Source organism: Rhinatrema bivittatum, chromosome 5 (assembly GCF_901001135.1).
Source record: "Rhinatrema bivittatum chromosome 5, aRhiBiv1.1, whole genome shotgun sequence".
Taxonomy (NCBI): domain Eukaryota; kingdom Metazoa; phylum Chordata; class Amphibia; order Gymnophiona; family Rhinatrematidae; genus Rhinatrema; species Rhinatrema bivittatum.
Window position 1 is genome coordinate 74,203,664 of NC_042619.1, and position 19,013 is coordinate 74,222,676.

The window sequence follows — 19,013 nt, forward strand, 5'->3', positions numbered from 1 at the left end:
GATTTGCCAGCTCCTAAGAGGCTTTCAGCAAACCCTTCATTGCCGCAGGACCTTTCTTTTGCTGGCGCTGCCAGCACTGCAGGTGTCCCTGCTACCAAAGTTTGCCTGAGCCAAAGGTGAGGAGACTGTGGCAAGAAGGTTTCAGGGGCAATTTTGCCACCTCAAAATCTTGCTGTCTGAAGCGGCAGCCTCACCCTGCCTCATTATAGAACCGCTCCTGCAACCATCTCTCTCTTCTCCTCCCCTAACTTGTCTCTTGCTCTCCTACTGCATGGCTCTCCTCTTTTCTGGGTGTCCATCACTAAACTTAGATTGTAAGCCGTCTGGGAATAGGGAAATACCTACAATACCTGAATGTAATCTGCTTTGAAGTGTCGAAAAGCGGAAAATAAATCAAAATAAATATTCTCTACTCTGCCAAGCCAATGCTAAGTGAATAGGCAGGGCTGTATGGTTCCATTTACTAGTATATGTAAAGAACTCACATAACCCATAGGAGGCACATCTGAGCTACACCATGCCATGGCACAGTGAGTCAAGATGCTTAACTCCTTTCCCTAGGGCTCCACAGGTCTCAGATAAACCAAAGTATGGGCAGAGAGTGACAGTGGTGTTCTTTCTCTGAAAAAGAAAAAAAAAGTTGCACGGAGAAACCCTTCTCCCTGTAGCACTCACTAAGAACTAATTGGGAAGCTGACTTGATTCATCCTCCACTCATGCAGACAAGAAAGAGAAGACACTCTCAATACACAAAGACATGGCACAGGCAAGACAGTTATACCATTAGGCAGGGTGAGGCAGTCACCTCATTGAGGGCAGCAAAATTTTGGGGTGTCAAAAAGTGATCCCCAAAACACTCATCTAGCAGCCACCTCACCTGGTTGCCAGACAGTTAAAGAAACGCTGTGGGATTCTCACACCCTGCAGGCTGGAGGAGCCGTTTCATGGAGGTGCAGAAAAATGACATACCTGTAGGGGCTGAAGGAAAAAGGGGCACAGCGGCCGCCAGTGGATCCCAACCCACTGGCAGACTAAGAACAGCAAAGGCCCCACAGGCTACCACTGGAGCCCAATCTGCTGGTGGACCAAAAACAACACAGGCCCTACGTGCCATTGGTAATCGAAGAAAAGAGGCGGCCCTGGCAGCCTGCTGAGCTCATCCCGCCCACAGCTAAAACAGAAAGGGGAGACCGAGCCTGATTGACAGTGCAAGTGAGGTAGAGGGAGTGTGTGCATATGACAAAGCATGAGTGTGTGTGTGTGTGTGTGTCAAAGCAAGCCTGAGAGCATGTGTGAGCATGTGACTGTATCAAAGAGCGTATGTGACCACGCATGGATGCGAGGGCGAGAGCACATGACATATGAGAGCATAAGGGTTTGTGGGTGACAACATCTGTGTGTATGTGAGCAAATATGTCAATATGAATGAACATGTGTGTGAGAGAGGGATGCGAAAGTTCCCCTTCCTTGTCGTCGTCCCCCCACCACCACTAATCTACAGCAATCTCAGGGTGACTGGAAATTTAAAGTTTCCAGGTACAGAAAATGGGGATTTTAAAAAATTCTTACTAGTTTTAATTATTGGATGCTATTTGATATGTCTGCTATTTTGAAAGATTTTATCAGTGTCTGGAAAATTTTTTAGAACTTTCATTTGAAATTTTAATTTTTGGACGTTATTCTATTCATCAGCTGTTTTGAAATATTTATTCCTTTTATTTGTATGGTTTTACTATTATGATTGTTCTATATTCTTCGATTTTGTTTGGTGTTTTATGAGGAATATTATTTCTATTTTATCCACGGTTGCACTGCATACAGTGTGGCTTGTTGCGGTTTTGAGTTCAGTTTGTCTACATGTTTTGGTTTATACTTCTTGGTGTTTGGGTACTTGCCAGGTTCTTATGGCCTGGATTGGCCACTGTTGGAAACAGGATGCTGGGCTTGATGGACCCTTGGTCTGACCCAGCATGGCAATTTATGTTTTGTTCTCTTTATTCTGTATTTGGTGAGAGTGTGTTTTCAGCATGTGTGTGAAAGAGGTGAGGTATCCTGCTAGTATACAGTATGTATAGGGATCTACACAATATGCTTACTTGTTATGTTTTTCTAATAGGTTTATTGGTGTTTAGGACCTTATGTAATATTTGTAGCATTTCCTTTTTATAATAAAAGGTTTTTACTGAGTGCTGCAGTTAGCGCTCTTTTAAAATGGGAGGTTTACTATATTATAATTGTAATTCAATTTACTCATGGCTTTGAGGGGAAGCCCAAAGTCAACATGCATTACCATAGGCCTAATACCATATGCATTCCAAGTGAGTATTTTGCATTTTTGAGGGGTTTTCTGGTTGACCCTACAGCAATTCATGTAAAATAATATACCTATTGTGATAGTTTTCATCTCACAAGACTATACTTTGAATGTACTTTTTCAAGTAAAATTGATTATTAATGCAACATTTTCGTGTGTTTCGTGAGGGCAAGGGGTTGTAGGCCCAAGGCTGTAAAGTTTGTTTAGGATTGTCTAAAGCCTTTTCAAATTACGCACAACTTATGGAAGATAAATCTAATACCCAGAGAATAAATGAGCAGAATCAAACTTGTTCCCATCCAGAAATACTGTCCTGCCACAACGAAATGAAACCAATCCCTTCCACAGTGCCTACTGTAACAGAAGGAAAATCACCGCATGGTAATAAATTGCCGCGACCTCTCTCAATGAGGAGAAATCCTTGAAGGCTAAAGGCTTTTCAATAGAAAGTCTTGAAAAAATTACAACACTGCTTATCTTCTGTTCAGAAACAAGGAAGGCAGATTAGTATATGGGATCCAATATTCCATAATAATAATAATAATAAAAAAAAAAAAAGGATCAGTAGTACACAGAAAAAAATACAAAACTATAATTTACGTACTTCAAAAGGATTTCAGTTACAATCTTCATGATGGGACTCAATTTAAATGTGCTGGAGCTCTATTTATGGGTACCAGTATGAAACTACAGACTTCTAGCCTAATGCACCATTAAGCTCCCACAAATGGAAAGAAATACATCTGATCACAAGCATGCGGACTTTCACTTCCATACTCACCTTCGCTTTTTTCCTTTTCACTGGTGTTGTGGAGCTCGGCACCTCTTTCTTACTGGAGGGGCACTCGTCTCTCTCATACATGTTCAGTCCTTCCAGCTTTCTCTTTCTCGAGGTGTTCCTTGAAGACCTCGGCTGCTGGGTGTTGTCCTTCAGGGGAGTGGTGCCATTTGTCTTTGCGATGGCCGCTCGAGAGAGAATCATCAGCGTGTGGGCAGCCATGCTGACACTATTCTCACTGCTCGTTTCACTGGCAGGGCTGCAGGCTGGCATCTCCGGGGTGGCTGGGGGGAGCAGGGCTCGGGGAGTCCCATTCTCTTCTACAATGCGCCTGCAGGTGGGGGTCCTGGTACTGTCTGGGACATCATGATGCCCATCACCTGTCCCCAAGCCTGGGGTCCAGAGACCAGGTGGATCCCCATTATCTGCCTGTTTAGCGGTAGGACTGTGCCACTGCAGTTTCTGTAACATGTCCCCAGCCTGTTTAACCAATGGGCTTGCTAAACAAAGGCTGGTATCTGAAAACTTATTCTTCCCTCTTTTTGGTTCATGATAGTTTCTTCTAAGTATGTTGGGAAAACTTGTTTGCTTTCTGTTGACTTCAGGCCCAGAGGGGACAGTTTTATCAATATAAGTTGACAATTTAATGGCTTCTGGAATTCTCTGCTTTTCCTTATCACCTCTCTGTTCATTCTCTTTGTTGGCAGTAGCTTTGTAGAGGGCATCCGGCAAAGAATCTGCAGACGTGCCTCGCTTCTCAGGAGCTCCTCTCACCGTCACAGAGGTTGCAATTCTAGTGAAAACAGTTTCTGGGCTGGATGAACTTTTGGCTTCTGGCGCTCTCTCTAGCTCTGGTCGGCCGATGTCTATGGACTGTGGGGTTTTACCAGTTACAGATGCCGAGCCGGAAGTGTTCAAGATATGAACTGGCATTTCTTTTCTTCCTTTGCTTTGTGAGGGAGTCTGAATATGTGCCAAAGCACTACCTTCTCCAGATAAAGAGCTGTCAAAGCAAAGTACCCTTCTATAGCTTCCACCTGGTTTAGAGTTGGTATTTATGGTATCTGATGTTACCAAACAACTTTCTTCTGACCTCTGCTGTTGGTCTGCAGTCACACTCTTCTCTGGTTTTCTTGACCTTCAGAACAAGATAAAACATTTGGTATGAATCCACAGGTTGGCAGAGGGAACAAAACGATCCATGAAATGTATTCTCATAATTATGGCTTTACAGCAAGCAACCCTTTCAACATAACCCATGATAATGGACAAAAGGGAAAGAATTTACAATCTGTGCAGCAGCTGGTAGATAAATAATGCTAAAAAGGAAAAATCAAAATCCAATTACAGTCAATTGCAAGAAATAAATGAATATTAAAAACAAAGCAGGGGCCAAAGTCAAGCATAAGTTTCAACTATGTCTAACCACTGACAGTCTCTGCTGACTTCCACAATTCAAGTACATTTATTACCCTGCGGTTTGCTTAGCTATGGCTGGATCCTTGTGACCTTAAGTAATCTGGAATGACATGCAAGGAGGGTACAAAGTATTTGATATCTTCATGTAAACAGCTAATTTACCAAGACTTGGGGAGAGTGGGGAAGAATCATGTACTTGCTGGCATCTTGGGTAACCAGAGTGGCTCCTCCCCCTAAGAATGGAACAGTTCTTTTTGATTTGTAAGTTATTAGCAGAATCAATCTTTGAAAAAGTTCTTATAAGAGTTTTGCAGACCACTTTTATTTATTTATTTTTTCAGGATCCCTCTGGCATTTCTTTGATTTAGATCTGGCACATCTCAGCCCTTCTTCTTCAGAACTCCATCTTACCAATCTGTCTAATCAACCTAGAGAGGACAACCTAAGCAAATATTATGAGGCTATCAGAAGAAAAGTAAACAAGCAAGCAAACTGTACAAGAAAAATGTAGCAACATCATCTTTATATTCAAGACGGGATGTACATTTAAGGCAGGCTATAGACTAGAAGGTAGTAAGACGACTGCTACATCCATAGACGGGACAGGAATATTTAGCAGGAACCAGCAAGTCCTGCCATACCAACTGAAAATGTTAACAGTAAACTTCATATATAGAATAGTGCCAATAGTTTCTGAATTTTGCTACAACCTTTGATGCAATGAAACATGAAGAGGATTCTCAAATTAAGAAGCATTATGGATATACCATTTATGAGAGGGTAAGGAACTGACTGAAGGGGCAGTTTAATGGGTCAATTAATGGCATATATGTTTCTAACGGAAATAAAGCGACAAGTGGGACCCCACTTGTTTACTGCTGTTTACTATTTCTTCCAATGATCTGCAGGAAGGGATTATAAAGCAGTATTGCTATATTTGCAACAGTTGCCGTATACACTACAAGACTCAGTTTCATAGTGGAATATAAGTACTGCAGGCAAGTGGTCAGACACATGCCAGATGAGAGTTAATGAGGTCAAATGCAGGTGCAATATATGAAGTAACAATGTGTATATCAGTTGATAAACTGGGAATGAAGGCGCAAAGCCAAGCAGCAGCCAAACCTAGGTACACGTTGATGTGCGTAAAAGAATGGAAACCAGGAAGAAGCCATCCAAGTGAATATAAAGGGGACACAGGAGCGATTTTCATGTGCTTAACCTGTCTATACTGAGGCTATTTTCTTAGACAACAAGCTGATTAAAGTGGGGCATACACTGCAATCATTTACTAATGGACTCCACAGAGGTCTCTCAAATTCTTTTTACTAGCAGAAAGTGCCCAGTGTCTCTCAGGCAGTCTGGTTTATAACAGCCTTATTTTCTTTTTATTTATATTCCACTTTTCAGCCCTTCAAAGCAGATTACACTCAAGTACTGTAGGGATTTCCCTGTCCCCAGAAGGCTTACAATTTAAGTTTGTCCCTGTCTACGTGCATATGCGGACTTCAGCCTCAACATTTGTGTGTGTGTGAGTATGTGAGGGGGCCAGGTCTAGTGGAAGCACACAATTTGGATTTCTCATATCTTCAGGGAAAACATATACTAACGACCTTCCACTTTAAACTTTCTTCTGATATCCTCTGGCAATTCTGCCAAAAATGGGCTCCACACTAAGAAAGGTTTGTGTGGATTTCAGAGGCTGCAGTAACCATGACCTATAATCCATTGTGAGCAGGGCCACTAGCTCTGAGTGCCAAAATGCCATTATTGGTGTCTCTACAGAAATCTATTTCGCCTAAAAACATTTCTTAGCTATTGCTAGGCCATTGTTAAACTGTAAACTCCCAGGCCTCCCACATAAATCTATAAGCTCTACCCCTTATAAGGCACCCTGCAAGGGATAGTGACCAATAATACTGCATTCGCTGATGGGCAAAACTCAGCCCGAGTCGGGCATTGCATTTCTTTTTATGATTAATAAAAATTCTCCTGGATACCGATCCATTCTGGTTCTGCTTGCATCGCTGCTATATTGGATCAGCTTCCGTACTGTCTTCTGGGTTCAATTTGGATAATACAGCTTTCCAAAAGGCAGCTACCAGGCATTCCCATATACAGTGTAAAAATGTGGCATTTGGAGTGGAACACTTAAGACAACTAGCTGACTCAATTCCCATCTGGAAAGCTCGCACGGGAGAGACCACTAGTCTAACCAAAACTCGCAAATGCTGCTCTCTCAAGGCAGAGACAATATCCATGTACGCATTGACAGCCTTTGAGAACTTCCTGAACATGCAAGTGCTCCCTTAAGTCAGCCTCCCATTTAGCCACTAAATTCTCCAGAATAGTAGAATTGGTGTGCTTCTGCAAACATCGGTAAAATGTGATAATTTCTCTCTGTGTGACATATGCACAGCCATTTTTGAAAAGCATTAGAAGCAAAGGATACCCCTTGGTGGGGGCATGACCGAGTTTATAACACTCCATAACTGTTTATAAGCTAAAAAATCTCACTGTTGAAAACCTAGTGACTTCTGACAAGACTCAAAGTTGTGCATTATGCCCAGTTGAGTATCAATTAAAAAAACCACAAAGCAACAATATCCAAACGGTGGAAATGGAAGACCCCTATGAAGGGGATTAAATTTGAAAATTTTTAAACTTTTTCCGTGCGGAAAATTATTGTGTGAGGAATCACACAGGGCTCCTTCACATAGCGGAAAAAAGAAGACTGAAGTGAGACCCCTGTGGCTCAAGGGATCATGGCATGCTCAGTGGGCTCAGTGTGCCAGTCAAAAGTTTCTAGAAACTTTGACAGTTTTCCGTGATAGGGCTCCATCCAGTGACGTCACCCATATGTGAGGACTATCACCCTGCTTGTCCTGGGATAAAGGAGAGGGCTGGGAACAGGCAGATAGGGCTAGTGATGGGGTAAAAGGGTAAGGGACAAGGGGCATAAAGACAGAGGGGGGGCTGAAGGGCAAAAGGCTTGGTTGCTTTTATGTGGGGTGAGGGTGTTATATTGAGGCTGCGGAAGTTTTGTCTTTTTTTTGTGTGGGTTGGTGGTATTATGTTTGGGCCACTGAGTCTATTATTTCTGAGAATAGCTGCTGAGTCTTTGTTACTCTTCTCTCAGCCCCTTTCTCCTGTTCCCAACTCTCGGGCTGATTTGCATGGCCCCCCAACCAAAAACAGTCAAACTGTTCTATAGATAAGAACATAAGATATGCCATACTGGCTCAGATCAAGAGTCCATCAAGCTTAGTATCCTGTGTTCAACAATGGCCAACCAAGTCACAAGTACCTGGCAAGTATCCAAACATGAATAAATCCCAAACTACTAATCTTTATTAATAGCAGTTTATGGACTTCTGCTCTAGGAACTTATCCAAACCTTTTTTAAACCCAGTTACACTAACCGCCATAACCACATCCTCTGGCAATGAATTCCAGAGCTTAATTATGCATTGAGTGAAAACATTTTCTCCGATTTGTTTTAAATGAGTTACTTGCTAACTTCATGGAGTGCCCCCTAGTCCTTGTATTATGCAAGAGAGTAAATAACAGATTCACATTTACCCATTGAAGACCTTTTATGATTTTGGAAACCTCTATCATATCCCCCCTCAGCCGTGTCTGCTCCAAGCTGAATAGCCCTAACCTCTTTAGCCTTTCCTCATAGGGAAGCCATTCCAATCCCTTTATCATTTTGGTCACCCTCCTCTGTACTTTCTCCAGTGCAGCTATATCTTTTCTGAGATGCGGTGACCAGAACTACATATAGCATTCAAGGTGCGGTTTCACCATAGAGCGATACAGAGCCATTATAACATCCACTATTTTATTCGCCATTACCTACACTTTAACACAGAAAAGTTTCCTAAGACTGAAGACCTAACAGGTGATAACTCCAGAAACCACATCTTGAACTTTGTACATCTGTATCACTGTGTGTGTGTATATATATGTATATATGTATATATGTGTATGTTTATTTTATGTATAATATTTATTTTAGGTACATATCTGTATACAGTTACCACAGCATTAATTTCGCAATGTAAATTAAGTTATTTATGGTTACCAGCTATGTTTTCCTCTCTGCTTTCCTATCTTTCTACCTATACCCCCCCTCTTCCTGTCCTCTCCACACCCCCTTCTAGCCTGCCCCACCTCTCCCCCTTCCGCGTTATTTGTAATTTTCCATCTTTTAGTTAATTGTAAACCGGTGTGATGTGTCATACGAACATCAGTATAACAAAAGTTCATAAATAAACAAATAAAATAAATATATATAAGGAGATTTTAACTAGTAAACTGAGGACACAAACAGCCCAGAGGATGCCACTGATTCCACTACAGCTGGTCTTCGGAAGTATTCTTCCTTCATCACTGGGAGCTCTGGAACAGAGGTCCGCTATCCTAGCATTAATATGAAGCATTCAGTACCAGGTAAAACCAGACAGAAAAGCCATTGACTAACCTCTGTACACGAGGCCCAGGCTGGTGGCTTCTAGAATCCACTGCATTTGCTGGCTTTCTACCTGAAATAGACAAGAGGAAAAAACAGTGAATTGCTTGCTGTGAAAATAATCAATGGCCATTTCAGAACAAACATGCATCTACAGAAAATGAAGCATTTTAATTATCCAGTATATTGTACACAAAAAATATTTAAAAATAAAACTGAAATATGTATAAAATATCAACTGAAAGATGCAACTACCTTCACAGCTCCAATTTCCACACTTTGCACAAAAAGGGTTCATTTATATACAGTCAGGCAACATATCACTGTAATTGTTTTGACTCAAATAAAAACAAGGATAAATGCCTCAAAAGAAAGCAGAGTTGCTTACTTGTAACAGGTGTTGTCCTAGAACAGCAGGATGTTAACCCCAACACATGGGTGACATCAGATGGGGCCCAGCATGAAAAACTTCTGTCAAAGTTTCTAGACCTTTAACTGGCACATTGAACATGAAGATGCACACCTCATGTGGATCCATAATAGACATAGTCTGAGGCACTGGGGTCACCGACAAAAACCTGACATCAAGACAAAAATTAAGACCAGCGAACGGACAATGGCCTGCGGGCCCCGAAGGACACTGCTATGGGGAACCGTGAATGAGAACTTACCATGCCGCAAGACTGACTAAGGCCAGGTAGAACTGAGAGGGACCCGCCACAGGAACAAGGCTAAAAATAGCCAAAAAATGGATTAGTTTTCAGAAAAAGAGCACGAGTTCCAAAACTGCGAGACGACAGCTCCATGGAAAAAGAGACTGAAGAGGGATCCCACGTGGACATGTGTATTAGGGCATGCTGAGCATGCTCAGTGTGCCAGTCAAAGTTCTAGAAATTTTCACAGACGTTTTCTGTGTCGGGCTCCATCTGATGATGTCACCCATGTGTAAGGACTACCATCCTGTTTGTCCTAGGAGAAAAGGTCTATCACCCCCAAATCATCTCCAAGAAAATCACATCCCCACTCAAAACAGCCAGAGAAAATCTAATACAATACAAGCAAATGAAAACATGGAAAAGCTACCAGTCACAGTAACAGACAACCTGCAGCTAAAAAACCCTCTACTACTGGAGTATGAATTACTGAAATATTCCCTGCTTTTTAGCCTTTCAGCAACCATCTAACTTAAAATAAAAATGTATAAATAACCGTGCTTCAAAAAAAAAAAAAAAAAAAAAAGAAAAAGGCGCAAAACTCTGCAAGATACCACAGTGAAAGTTTTGCCAACACATTATCACCAGGACCTTACAGCTATGCACATAGAAAAGGCATTCAAAATAAAGTCACATTCATGCTGCTCTATGAATGCTGAACATGATTCGATGCAAGGAATGTGAAGAATGCTACATCTATGACAAGTTAAAAAGTCAAGGACAAGAATACATCTCAGGACATTATACCACATTACAGAGGAGTGTGACCTCAGTAAGTGAACATTTCTCAAAGGATGATCCCTTAATGACTTCATAACCAGGATACTTTAAAGAGAATATTATAAGTACACAGGGACAGAAAATATGTGAAATTACGATGATCAAGCACTCAAAGACTTACAAAGGACATTAGTTTTCTCATCCATTATCAGATATAGACCCTTTGAACTGTTTTACCGTCAGTGTTACCTGCCACGCTACCCTTTACTAAGTCTAATAGCATATGGCTACAACCTAAGGCCTAGCTACCATTTAAACCCAGTGTAACAGAGCTGATTTTTCACTGAACTGGTGAAATAAGTTCTTAAAAACTAGACAATATTGCACTTATGTTTATTTTTTTATATAGCACTGCACACTGCCTTGAGTGGCCATATAGCCAGGAAAGTGGTTTCGACATTTTTTAAACAAAAGCAGTTTATAATGATGGGAGGACAAGATCAAAACTTTAATTTAATTCTTAGTTTCAGTTTCTGCCTCATGATACTGCTATCTGAATAGCTTACTTCACTTCAGGTAGGTCACTGTAAAAGTACTGATCATTTCAGCTGTGCATCCAGCTGATGAAATATGGCAACATGCTCAGAAAGTATACACTAGTTTCTTATTTCAGCCAAGAACGTCAGGAAAGAAAGAACTAGTGACGAAGCAGTGTTAATATAAATGTAAACAGCACCTGCTAGATTGAAAATACACAGCATATTGAGTTTGAATAATGGTCTAAAGCCTAGCATCCTGTCTCGGAGTCTGCCCAGCAAGCTTATGCTTATACCTGTATATGCTGCATTGTGCATATCAGTATCCCAGAGCGTAAAAGTCAGGGCCCTCGTATGCTGTTTGAATTCAGTTTCCCTTAATTGTTGCTGTGGAAGCAGAGAGCAATGTTGGAGTTGCAACAAAAGTATCAGGCTTAATAAGGATAGTAAGCGCCGCACCAGCAAGTCACTCCCATGTTTATTTGTTCCTCAAACCGTAAAAGTTGGGGACCTCGTCAGCTGCTGTCTGAATCCAATTCCCTTTTTCTCACTGCTGCTCCGATGGCTGTTCGATGGTGCAAGTAATCAAGTTTGGATAAATACAGTACCATCCAAAAGATCCCATTGGAGATCCATTCCCTATTCACTCCCAGAAGGTAAGAGCCTATCTGACTAACATCTGTTAATGAGCCTGTCCTTCAGAAGTTGTCCAACCTTTCCAGCTATACTACTAGTTCTGATCATATCCTCTGGTAACAAATTCAACAGCTAAAACTGTGCATTATCTAGCTTCAGTGTTCAAGTCATGAAACCCTCACAGCCATGCTCAACTTCAGGGTATGATGAAATAAATTCCAGTGATCAATGCCGGTTTACTTAACCCTGAAACAAGAATGCTTCAAACACAAACTGTTGCTAATGTTAAGTTTTCTGTATGTGTCACCTCCAATGTTTCTTTTAATGTTTGAACTTTGTATTGAAGAAAAGACTTAACACAAGAGATGTGCAGTGTGTGGTAGTTTCTGACACAGACACAATGTGTACAGTTTTACATTTTCTCCCCACAATATGAACATATGTGTAAAAGAAAGAAAGCAGAGTTGCTTACCTGTAACAGGTGTTCTCCTAGGTCAGCAGGATGTTAGTCCTCACACATGGATGACATCATCAGATGGAGTCCCAGAACGGAAAACCTAAGACAAAGGTTCTAGAAACTTTGACTTGCACACTGAGCATGCCCAGCATGTCACTATCCACACGGGTCCCTCTTCAAACCTAAGAGAAACTCAACTTTGTGGGGTTTCGTGAGGACTAACATCCTGCTGTTCTAGGAGAACACCTATTATAGGTAAGCAACTCTGCTTTCTCCTAGGACAAGCAGGAGATTGTCCTCACACATGGGTGAATCCTAGCTACAAGCTGTTCCAGAACAAGACCAACAGGCACCCAAACAGGTGCCAATGGGCACAACACAAGTGCTGTTGGTAACAGCAGGGAAACAGACAGAACCCGAAAAAAGGGCCCTAGGCAGGAAGAGAGGGGTTCTACAGCTGAAAGATTCTGGAGGTCAGACTGGCCAAAGCTGCTATCGCATCGGCCATCCCTGTCCAAACAGTAGTAAGCAGCGAAAGGGTGAAGGGAACTGCATGTCGCCGCCTTGCAGATCTCAGACACAGAGACCGCTCTCAGGTGGGCCACCGAAGCCGCCATGGCTCTCACAGAATAAGCCTCGACATGGCCCCCAAACTGCAGTCCCGCTTGCGTATAGCAGAAGGAGATGCAATACGCCAGCCAGTTAGACAGGGTTTGCTTGGCAACCTCAACTCCCAATCTGTTTTCAAATGAGATGAAGAGTTGTGGACTGCCTATGGCCTGCTGTTTGCTCCAGGTAGAAGGCCAAGGCTCTCTTGCAATCTCAGCTGTGCAGAGCCTGTTCACCCTGGTGCGAATGAGGCTTGGGGCAGGACAACTGACTGGTTAAGATGAAAATCAGTCACCACCTTAAGCAGTAATTTAAGGTGTGTATGCAGAACCATCCTATCATGAAAGAACTTCGTGTATGGTGGGGTATGTCATCAACACCTGAAGATCACTGACCCTGCGTGTCGAAGTGACCGCAACCAAAACATTACCTTCCAGGTCAGGTACTTCAGGTCACAGGTGTGCAGTGGCTCGAAAGGACACAGCAGGATACAGCAGGAGGACGCAGAGGAGGCTTTAATTGAAGCAGACCTCGCATGAAACATCCCACTAAGGGCTGCATAGAGATGGGCGAACTGTCCATCCCTGGTGGTAGGCCCCGATGGCACTCAGGTGTACTCTGATGGAGTTGGTCTTCAAGCCAGCATCCGACAGGTGTAGCAGATAGTCAAGCAGTTTTGGTATAGAGCAGAAGAACGGATCTAACCCATAACGCTCACACCACGTGGCAAACCTCCTCCACTTCAGGCCCTAAGACTTCCTAGTGGAAGGCTTCCTGTAAGCTACCAGGACTCAAAACGCATCATTTGACAGGTCAAGCGGCTGCAGAATTAGCCTCTCAACATCCAGGCCATTAGAGACAAAATGTCCCGAGGCTGGGATGGCACAACCTGCCCTGATCTTGTATGACTAAGTTTGGGGAGGTCCCAAGACTGATTTCTGCAGGAAACCAGATCTGCCTCAGCCAATAAGGGGCTATGCGGTTCATGGTGCCCTTGTCCTGCCAGAGCTTCAGGAGAGTCTTCATCACCAGAGGAAGCGGATGATACTCTTACAGAAGGTCCCTGCCCCACTGGTGGGCAAAGGCATCTGTGGCTGGTTCGCCATCCTCTCTGTACAGGGAGTAGAAGTTTTTCACCTTGCTGTTGCAGGGGGAGGTGAAGAGATCCACATCTGGAGTTCCCCAGAGGCAGAAGATCCAGTCCACCACTGCCGAATTCAGAGACCACTCGTGGAGTCGGAAGGCCCGACTCAGTCGGTCCGCCACCACATTCTCCGTCCCCACAAGGTATATGGTCAGAACAGCATGCCTTGAGACTGAACCCATGACCAAGTCTGAACTGCTTCTTGACACAGGAGGAACAGTCTCTTCCCTCCCTGTTTGTTGAGGTACCACATTGCCTCCTGGTTGTTGGTCTGGATAAGGAACGCCTTGTTGGACAAGTGATTTCAGAACACCCAGAGCACGTAAAGGATCACTCGAAGCTCCAGGAAGCTGATCTGGCACGAGCTTCCTAAGCAGACCAAAGACTCTGCATGCAGAGGCCCTCCACATGGGGACCCCAATTCCAGGGTCGACGCATCCGTGGTGAACACAATCTGGGAAGGGGGAGACTGGAAAGGAACCCCCTGCTTCAAATTGAGCAGACTCTCCCACCAAGACAAGGTCTGGAGAGATGGAATAACGAGGATGCACATGTGGAATTCCTGGGTGGCCTGCTGCCATTGGTACCGCAGGGCCCAGCGCATATGCAAGCAAGCCAAGAACGTAACATGGACAGTGGCAGCTAAGTGACCCAGAAGTCGGAGCATGAGGTGGGCAGAGACCTGCTGGCTCTGGTGAACCAGACCTGCAAGGGATACTAGTGCTAGCACCCAATCGCGAGACATATAGGCTCTGGTCTGAGCTGTGTCCAGCCAGGCGCCGACGGGATCAGATGGGAGTTTAGATAGTTGATGACAAACCCAATGGACTCCAACAATTGAATGGTCAAGTGCAGACCGAAGTGCATCCTCCTGGGTGGCGCTCTTGACCTACCAGTCATTCAAGTAGGGGAACACCTACACCCCTAGATGGTACCGTTACCAGGCATTTGGTGAAGACACGAGGGGCCAAGGCAAGGCCAAAGGGCTACATCCTGTACTGGAAATGCCTCTCTCTAGACAAACTGAAGTTACTTCCAGTGACTGGGGAAGATCTCAATGTGGGCATATGCATCCTTGAGATTGAGGGAGCAAAACCAGAAGGGAATCAGAGCACCCAGAGAGATCATTTTGAACTTTCTCTTTTTAGAACTAGTTCAAGGCTCTTAGGTTCAAAATAGAGCAGTGCCCAGCTATTCTCTTTGGCATCAGGAAATAGCGAGAATGGGACGCAGTGGAACGGGTTTGACTGCTCTGTTCATTATGAGGGCAGCGAGCTCCTTCAAGAGTATTTCCTGATGCAAGGACCGCCCCTAAGAGGGGCATGGGGGAAGTCCACAGGAACACCCAGAAAGTTGAGTTGATACCCTCGATGACTGATGGACAAGACCCACCAGTCCGAGATGACACTGGGCCAGCAGTCAGCGAAGAACCGCAGGCGGTCCAACATCAAAGATACGCCTGATTGGCTTATGCTCCCTCGCAGTCAATCAAAACCCCTTAGTGGGGCTTGGATGGGGCCTCGGGGTCCGCTGCTGTCTTGGGTGGTCCCAAGAGCTCACATGTTGAGCACGGGCATGAGAGGCTGGAGGATAATATTTTCTCTGGTGGTAAAAAGCCCTCTGCAAACCTTGCCGCGAAGATTTTCTGGCAGAGGACTGTGAGTCTATTGTACTGGTCAAAAGATGCTCTCGTGGTGATCCTTCAGCTGAGCAACAGCATCCCTCACCTTATCACCAAAGGGTTCTCACCAGTGCATGGGAGGTCCGCGAGCTTCTCTGTGACCTTCGGCCTGAGATTACAGGCTCGAGGCCATCCTGCATGCACCAATGCCCACCTCTGCCACCCTAGTGGACATTTCAAACACATCGTAGATGGAGCGTACTTTGTGCTTGCCGCATTCCAAGCCTTGCTGGACAAGAGCCAAAAAAGCATCCTGTTGCTGCTGGGGCAGATGCTCAGATAACGTTTGGACCAGTTTCCAGAAGTTCCGAGAGTACTGCATCATGTACAGCTGGTAGGAAGAAATACGGGCGATCAACATGGTGCCTTGAAACACCTTCCTGCCCAGTGTATCCAACGCTCTGTGCTCTCGACCCAAAGGGGTGGAAGCATGGGTATGGGAACGCTTGGCCTTCTTGAGGGCGGACTCCACCACGACAGTGATGTGGGCGATGACGTCTCACAAGCCCAAGGCCTGCTGTACCAGATAAACAGCATCAGCCTTCCTATTTACCGAAGACACGGAGATGGGGTGTTCCCAAATTCTAAGGAAAACTCCTTGAAGATCTCATGTATGGAAACAGCCACCACTTCCTTCGGGGCATCAACAAACTGGAGAACCTCCAGCATTTTAGGTCTGGCATCCTCTTCCATCAGTCTCTGAAATGGAATGGTTTCTGCCATGGTCCGGACAAACCCTGCAAAGGTTAAGTCCTCAGGCAGGGATCGGTGCCGCTCTGCCGGAGGACATGGATCAGAGGAAAGACCCCTTCTCCCCACGGGTCATAAGGGGCATCTTCCTCACTAAGATCACCTGGAGACACCAGTAGAAGGCCTCTAACCAGGCCCCTTGTCTTGGGAACAGAGGCCCCCAAAGGACCCAGAACCTGACTGGGGAATCCAGGTCGTGGAACTAAAGGCCTTAGCGGTGCCATGGGCTGCGCCGGGCCTTCCTCCTCGGAGGACCCTATCAAGGGAATCGCATCGGACAGAGGTGGCAATGGTGGCCACTGGGGTATCTATGAACCCCCGGGCACTGATTGCGTGGGGAGGACGCCAAGAAAGACATCTAGATGATCGAGCAGCAGTGCCAACATAGAGGGTGCAGGCTCCGGCATCGGTAGAAGCACAGGCGGCTCGATGTCCTGCAGCGCTCAGACCACCACCAATTGCACCCTGTGGTCCAACTCCTCTTTAAAGTCCGCTGAGGTCAAGACGGACGGAGGAGGCATTACCAGATCTCTCGTGGAGCACTGAGAAAGATCAGTACCCGGCATCGATGGGGAACACCTGGAACTCCAGCGTTTGATGGAGGACAGCGTCTCCTCTCTGTGGGGTCGCTTTGGGGGCATCACAGAGGGCACTGCTGCGGACTCGAGCCCGGTGCCATGTGAAGACTGACAGGTGGCGATGCTTCTGGGACTTTTTTCGGTGCTCGGTCCGGTCTTTCTCCGGTGCTGAAGAGGATGGAGACGTCCTGACACCCTGGAGTGCGAAAACACCGATGACGGCCGATCCCCGGGCTCCTCTCTCCAGAGGGGGCCCCGGCAGGGGAGTGGACAGCGAAAAGCTCAAATTTTTTGTAACTGAAGAGTTTCTCCATTTTGTCTAGATGGGTGTGACGGCCTTTGGAGGTCATCTGGTTGCAAAAACACCACCCTCTAATGGTGTGCAATGCCTCCAGGAAGAGGATACATACTTCATGTGGATCCGTGAAAGACATGGTCCGTGGACACTGGGGGCATTGATGAAATCCCAACACCACCATTACAAAAAGACCCGGCAAGCGGTCTGTGCCCAGCGGCCACCAAGTGCGAGACACCACCGGGAATTGACTGCACAGAAGGGAGAAAAAAACCCACAAAAAAACTTACAAAAAAAAACTTACCGCGCTGCCTTACTAACAGGCCGATACAGTAAAGTCCACGGGAGAGCGCGATGCAGTATTTAAATTAGGTCCGGTGGTAGATCCAGGCAAAAGGAGGCGCTAGGGACACTAGCACGTCCCTAGCGCCTCCTTTTTGACAGGAGCGGCGGCTGTCAGTGGGTTTGACAGCCGATGCTCAATTTTGCCGGCGTCGGTTCTCGAGCCCACTGACAGCCACGGGCTCGGAAACCGGACGCCGGCAAAATTGAGCGGCCGGTTTTCAGCCCGACAGCTGCGGGCCGAATTCCAATTTTTTTTTTTTTTTTTTAAACTTTTTTTTACTCTCCAGGACCTTACTGCTTTTCTGTGCACTTCCCCGGTGCTGGAAGAAATTAGCGCCGACCTTTGGGTCGGCGCTAATTTCTGAAAGTAAAACGTGCGGCTTGGCTGCACATTTTACTTTCTGTATCTCGCGCGCATACCTAATAGGGCATTCAACGTGCATTTGCATGTTGAGGGCGCTATTAGGTGCCTCGGGTCGGACTTGCGTTTTCCTCCCCTTACTGAATAAGGGGTAAGGGAAAATGCGCGTCCAAGAGCAGGCCGATACAGTACAGAGCGCACTGTACTGTATCGGCCTGCAAGCAGGTAGGAAGAAAAGGGACCCTGGCGCAGGAATAGTCTAAACAGACCGGAAAATTACTTGAAAATACAAAAAGACAGCAAAGCTCTACAACCGCGAGATGATAGCTATGCAGAAAAGAACAGACTGAAGAGGGAGCCTGCGTGGACACGTGGATAGTGGCATGCTGGGCATGCTCAGTGTGCCAGTCAAAATTTGTCATATGTTTTCTGTATCAGGGCTCCATCTGATGATGTCACCCATGTGTGAGGACTACCATCCTTTTTGTCTTAGGAAAACAAGTGGTCACTTACAACGCCCCCAGCTCTGCCCTTCCTACCCCTTTCCCCAAATATTTTAATCTAAACAGAATTAAATATCTTGTCCCATGTTGGCTGAAGAATTACAGAAACATCACAAATGAATATTGTTCACAATGAGCTACAAATTCTAGCAAGGAGTATCTGAACATAATCATTCCAAATTTCCCAAAAGAATCATTTTCGCTGGAAGGAGCGTCCCACTGCAAATTTTTCAAATAGATTATGAAGGACATTCCTCCACATCCAGAAGGGAGGAGTATAAATGCACCATGGTGAGAATACTCTTCAAGCTTTATGTAACAGAAGTCTAGTGCCTTTGTCCTGTACTTGAAAAGACTATATCTTGTCAAATAAAACCACCTCGGGTGATAATGGGTTTGACCCATTATCAATTCAAAGAAGCCATGGATCCCATCCCAGAGTTTCTCTATTTTGATACAATATCAGAAGCAATGACCCTGCATATCCTGCACTATCTTGCATCTAGGACAAGTATCTGTATCTACAAGACCAAAAAGAGGCATGAGCAGGAGAGATATATGCCCGTTAAAAAAATTTATAAGAACATAAGAAATTGCCATGTTGGCTCAGACCAAGGGTCCATCAAGCCCAGCATCCTGTTTCCAACAGAGGCCAAACTAGGCCACAAGAACCTGGCAATTACCCAAACACTAAGAAGAT

The 19,013-nt window shown here is 45.0% G+C and overlaps 1 protein-coding gene across 1 annotated transcript in view; it reads right to left on the reverse strand.

Moving 5' to 3' along the window:
- Positions 1 to 19,013, reverse strand: part of LOC115092020 (protein NPAT) — a 187,246-nt gene that overhangs the window by 8,089 nt on the left and 160,144 nt on the right. Inside the window, 2 exon segments of the mRNA XM_029602466.1 lie at positions 3,096 to 4,230; positions 8,998 to 9,058. Of these exon segments, the coding sequence (XP_029458326.1) occupies positions 3,096 to 4,230; positions 8,998 to 9,058 (1,196 nt within the window).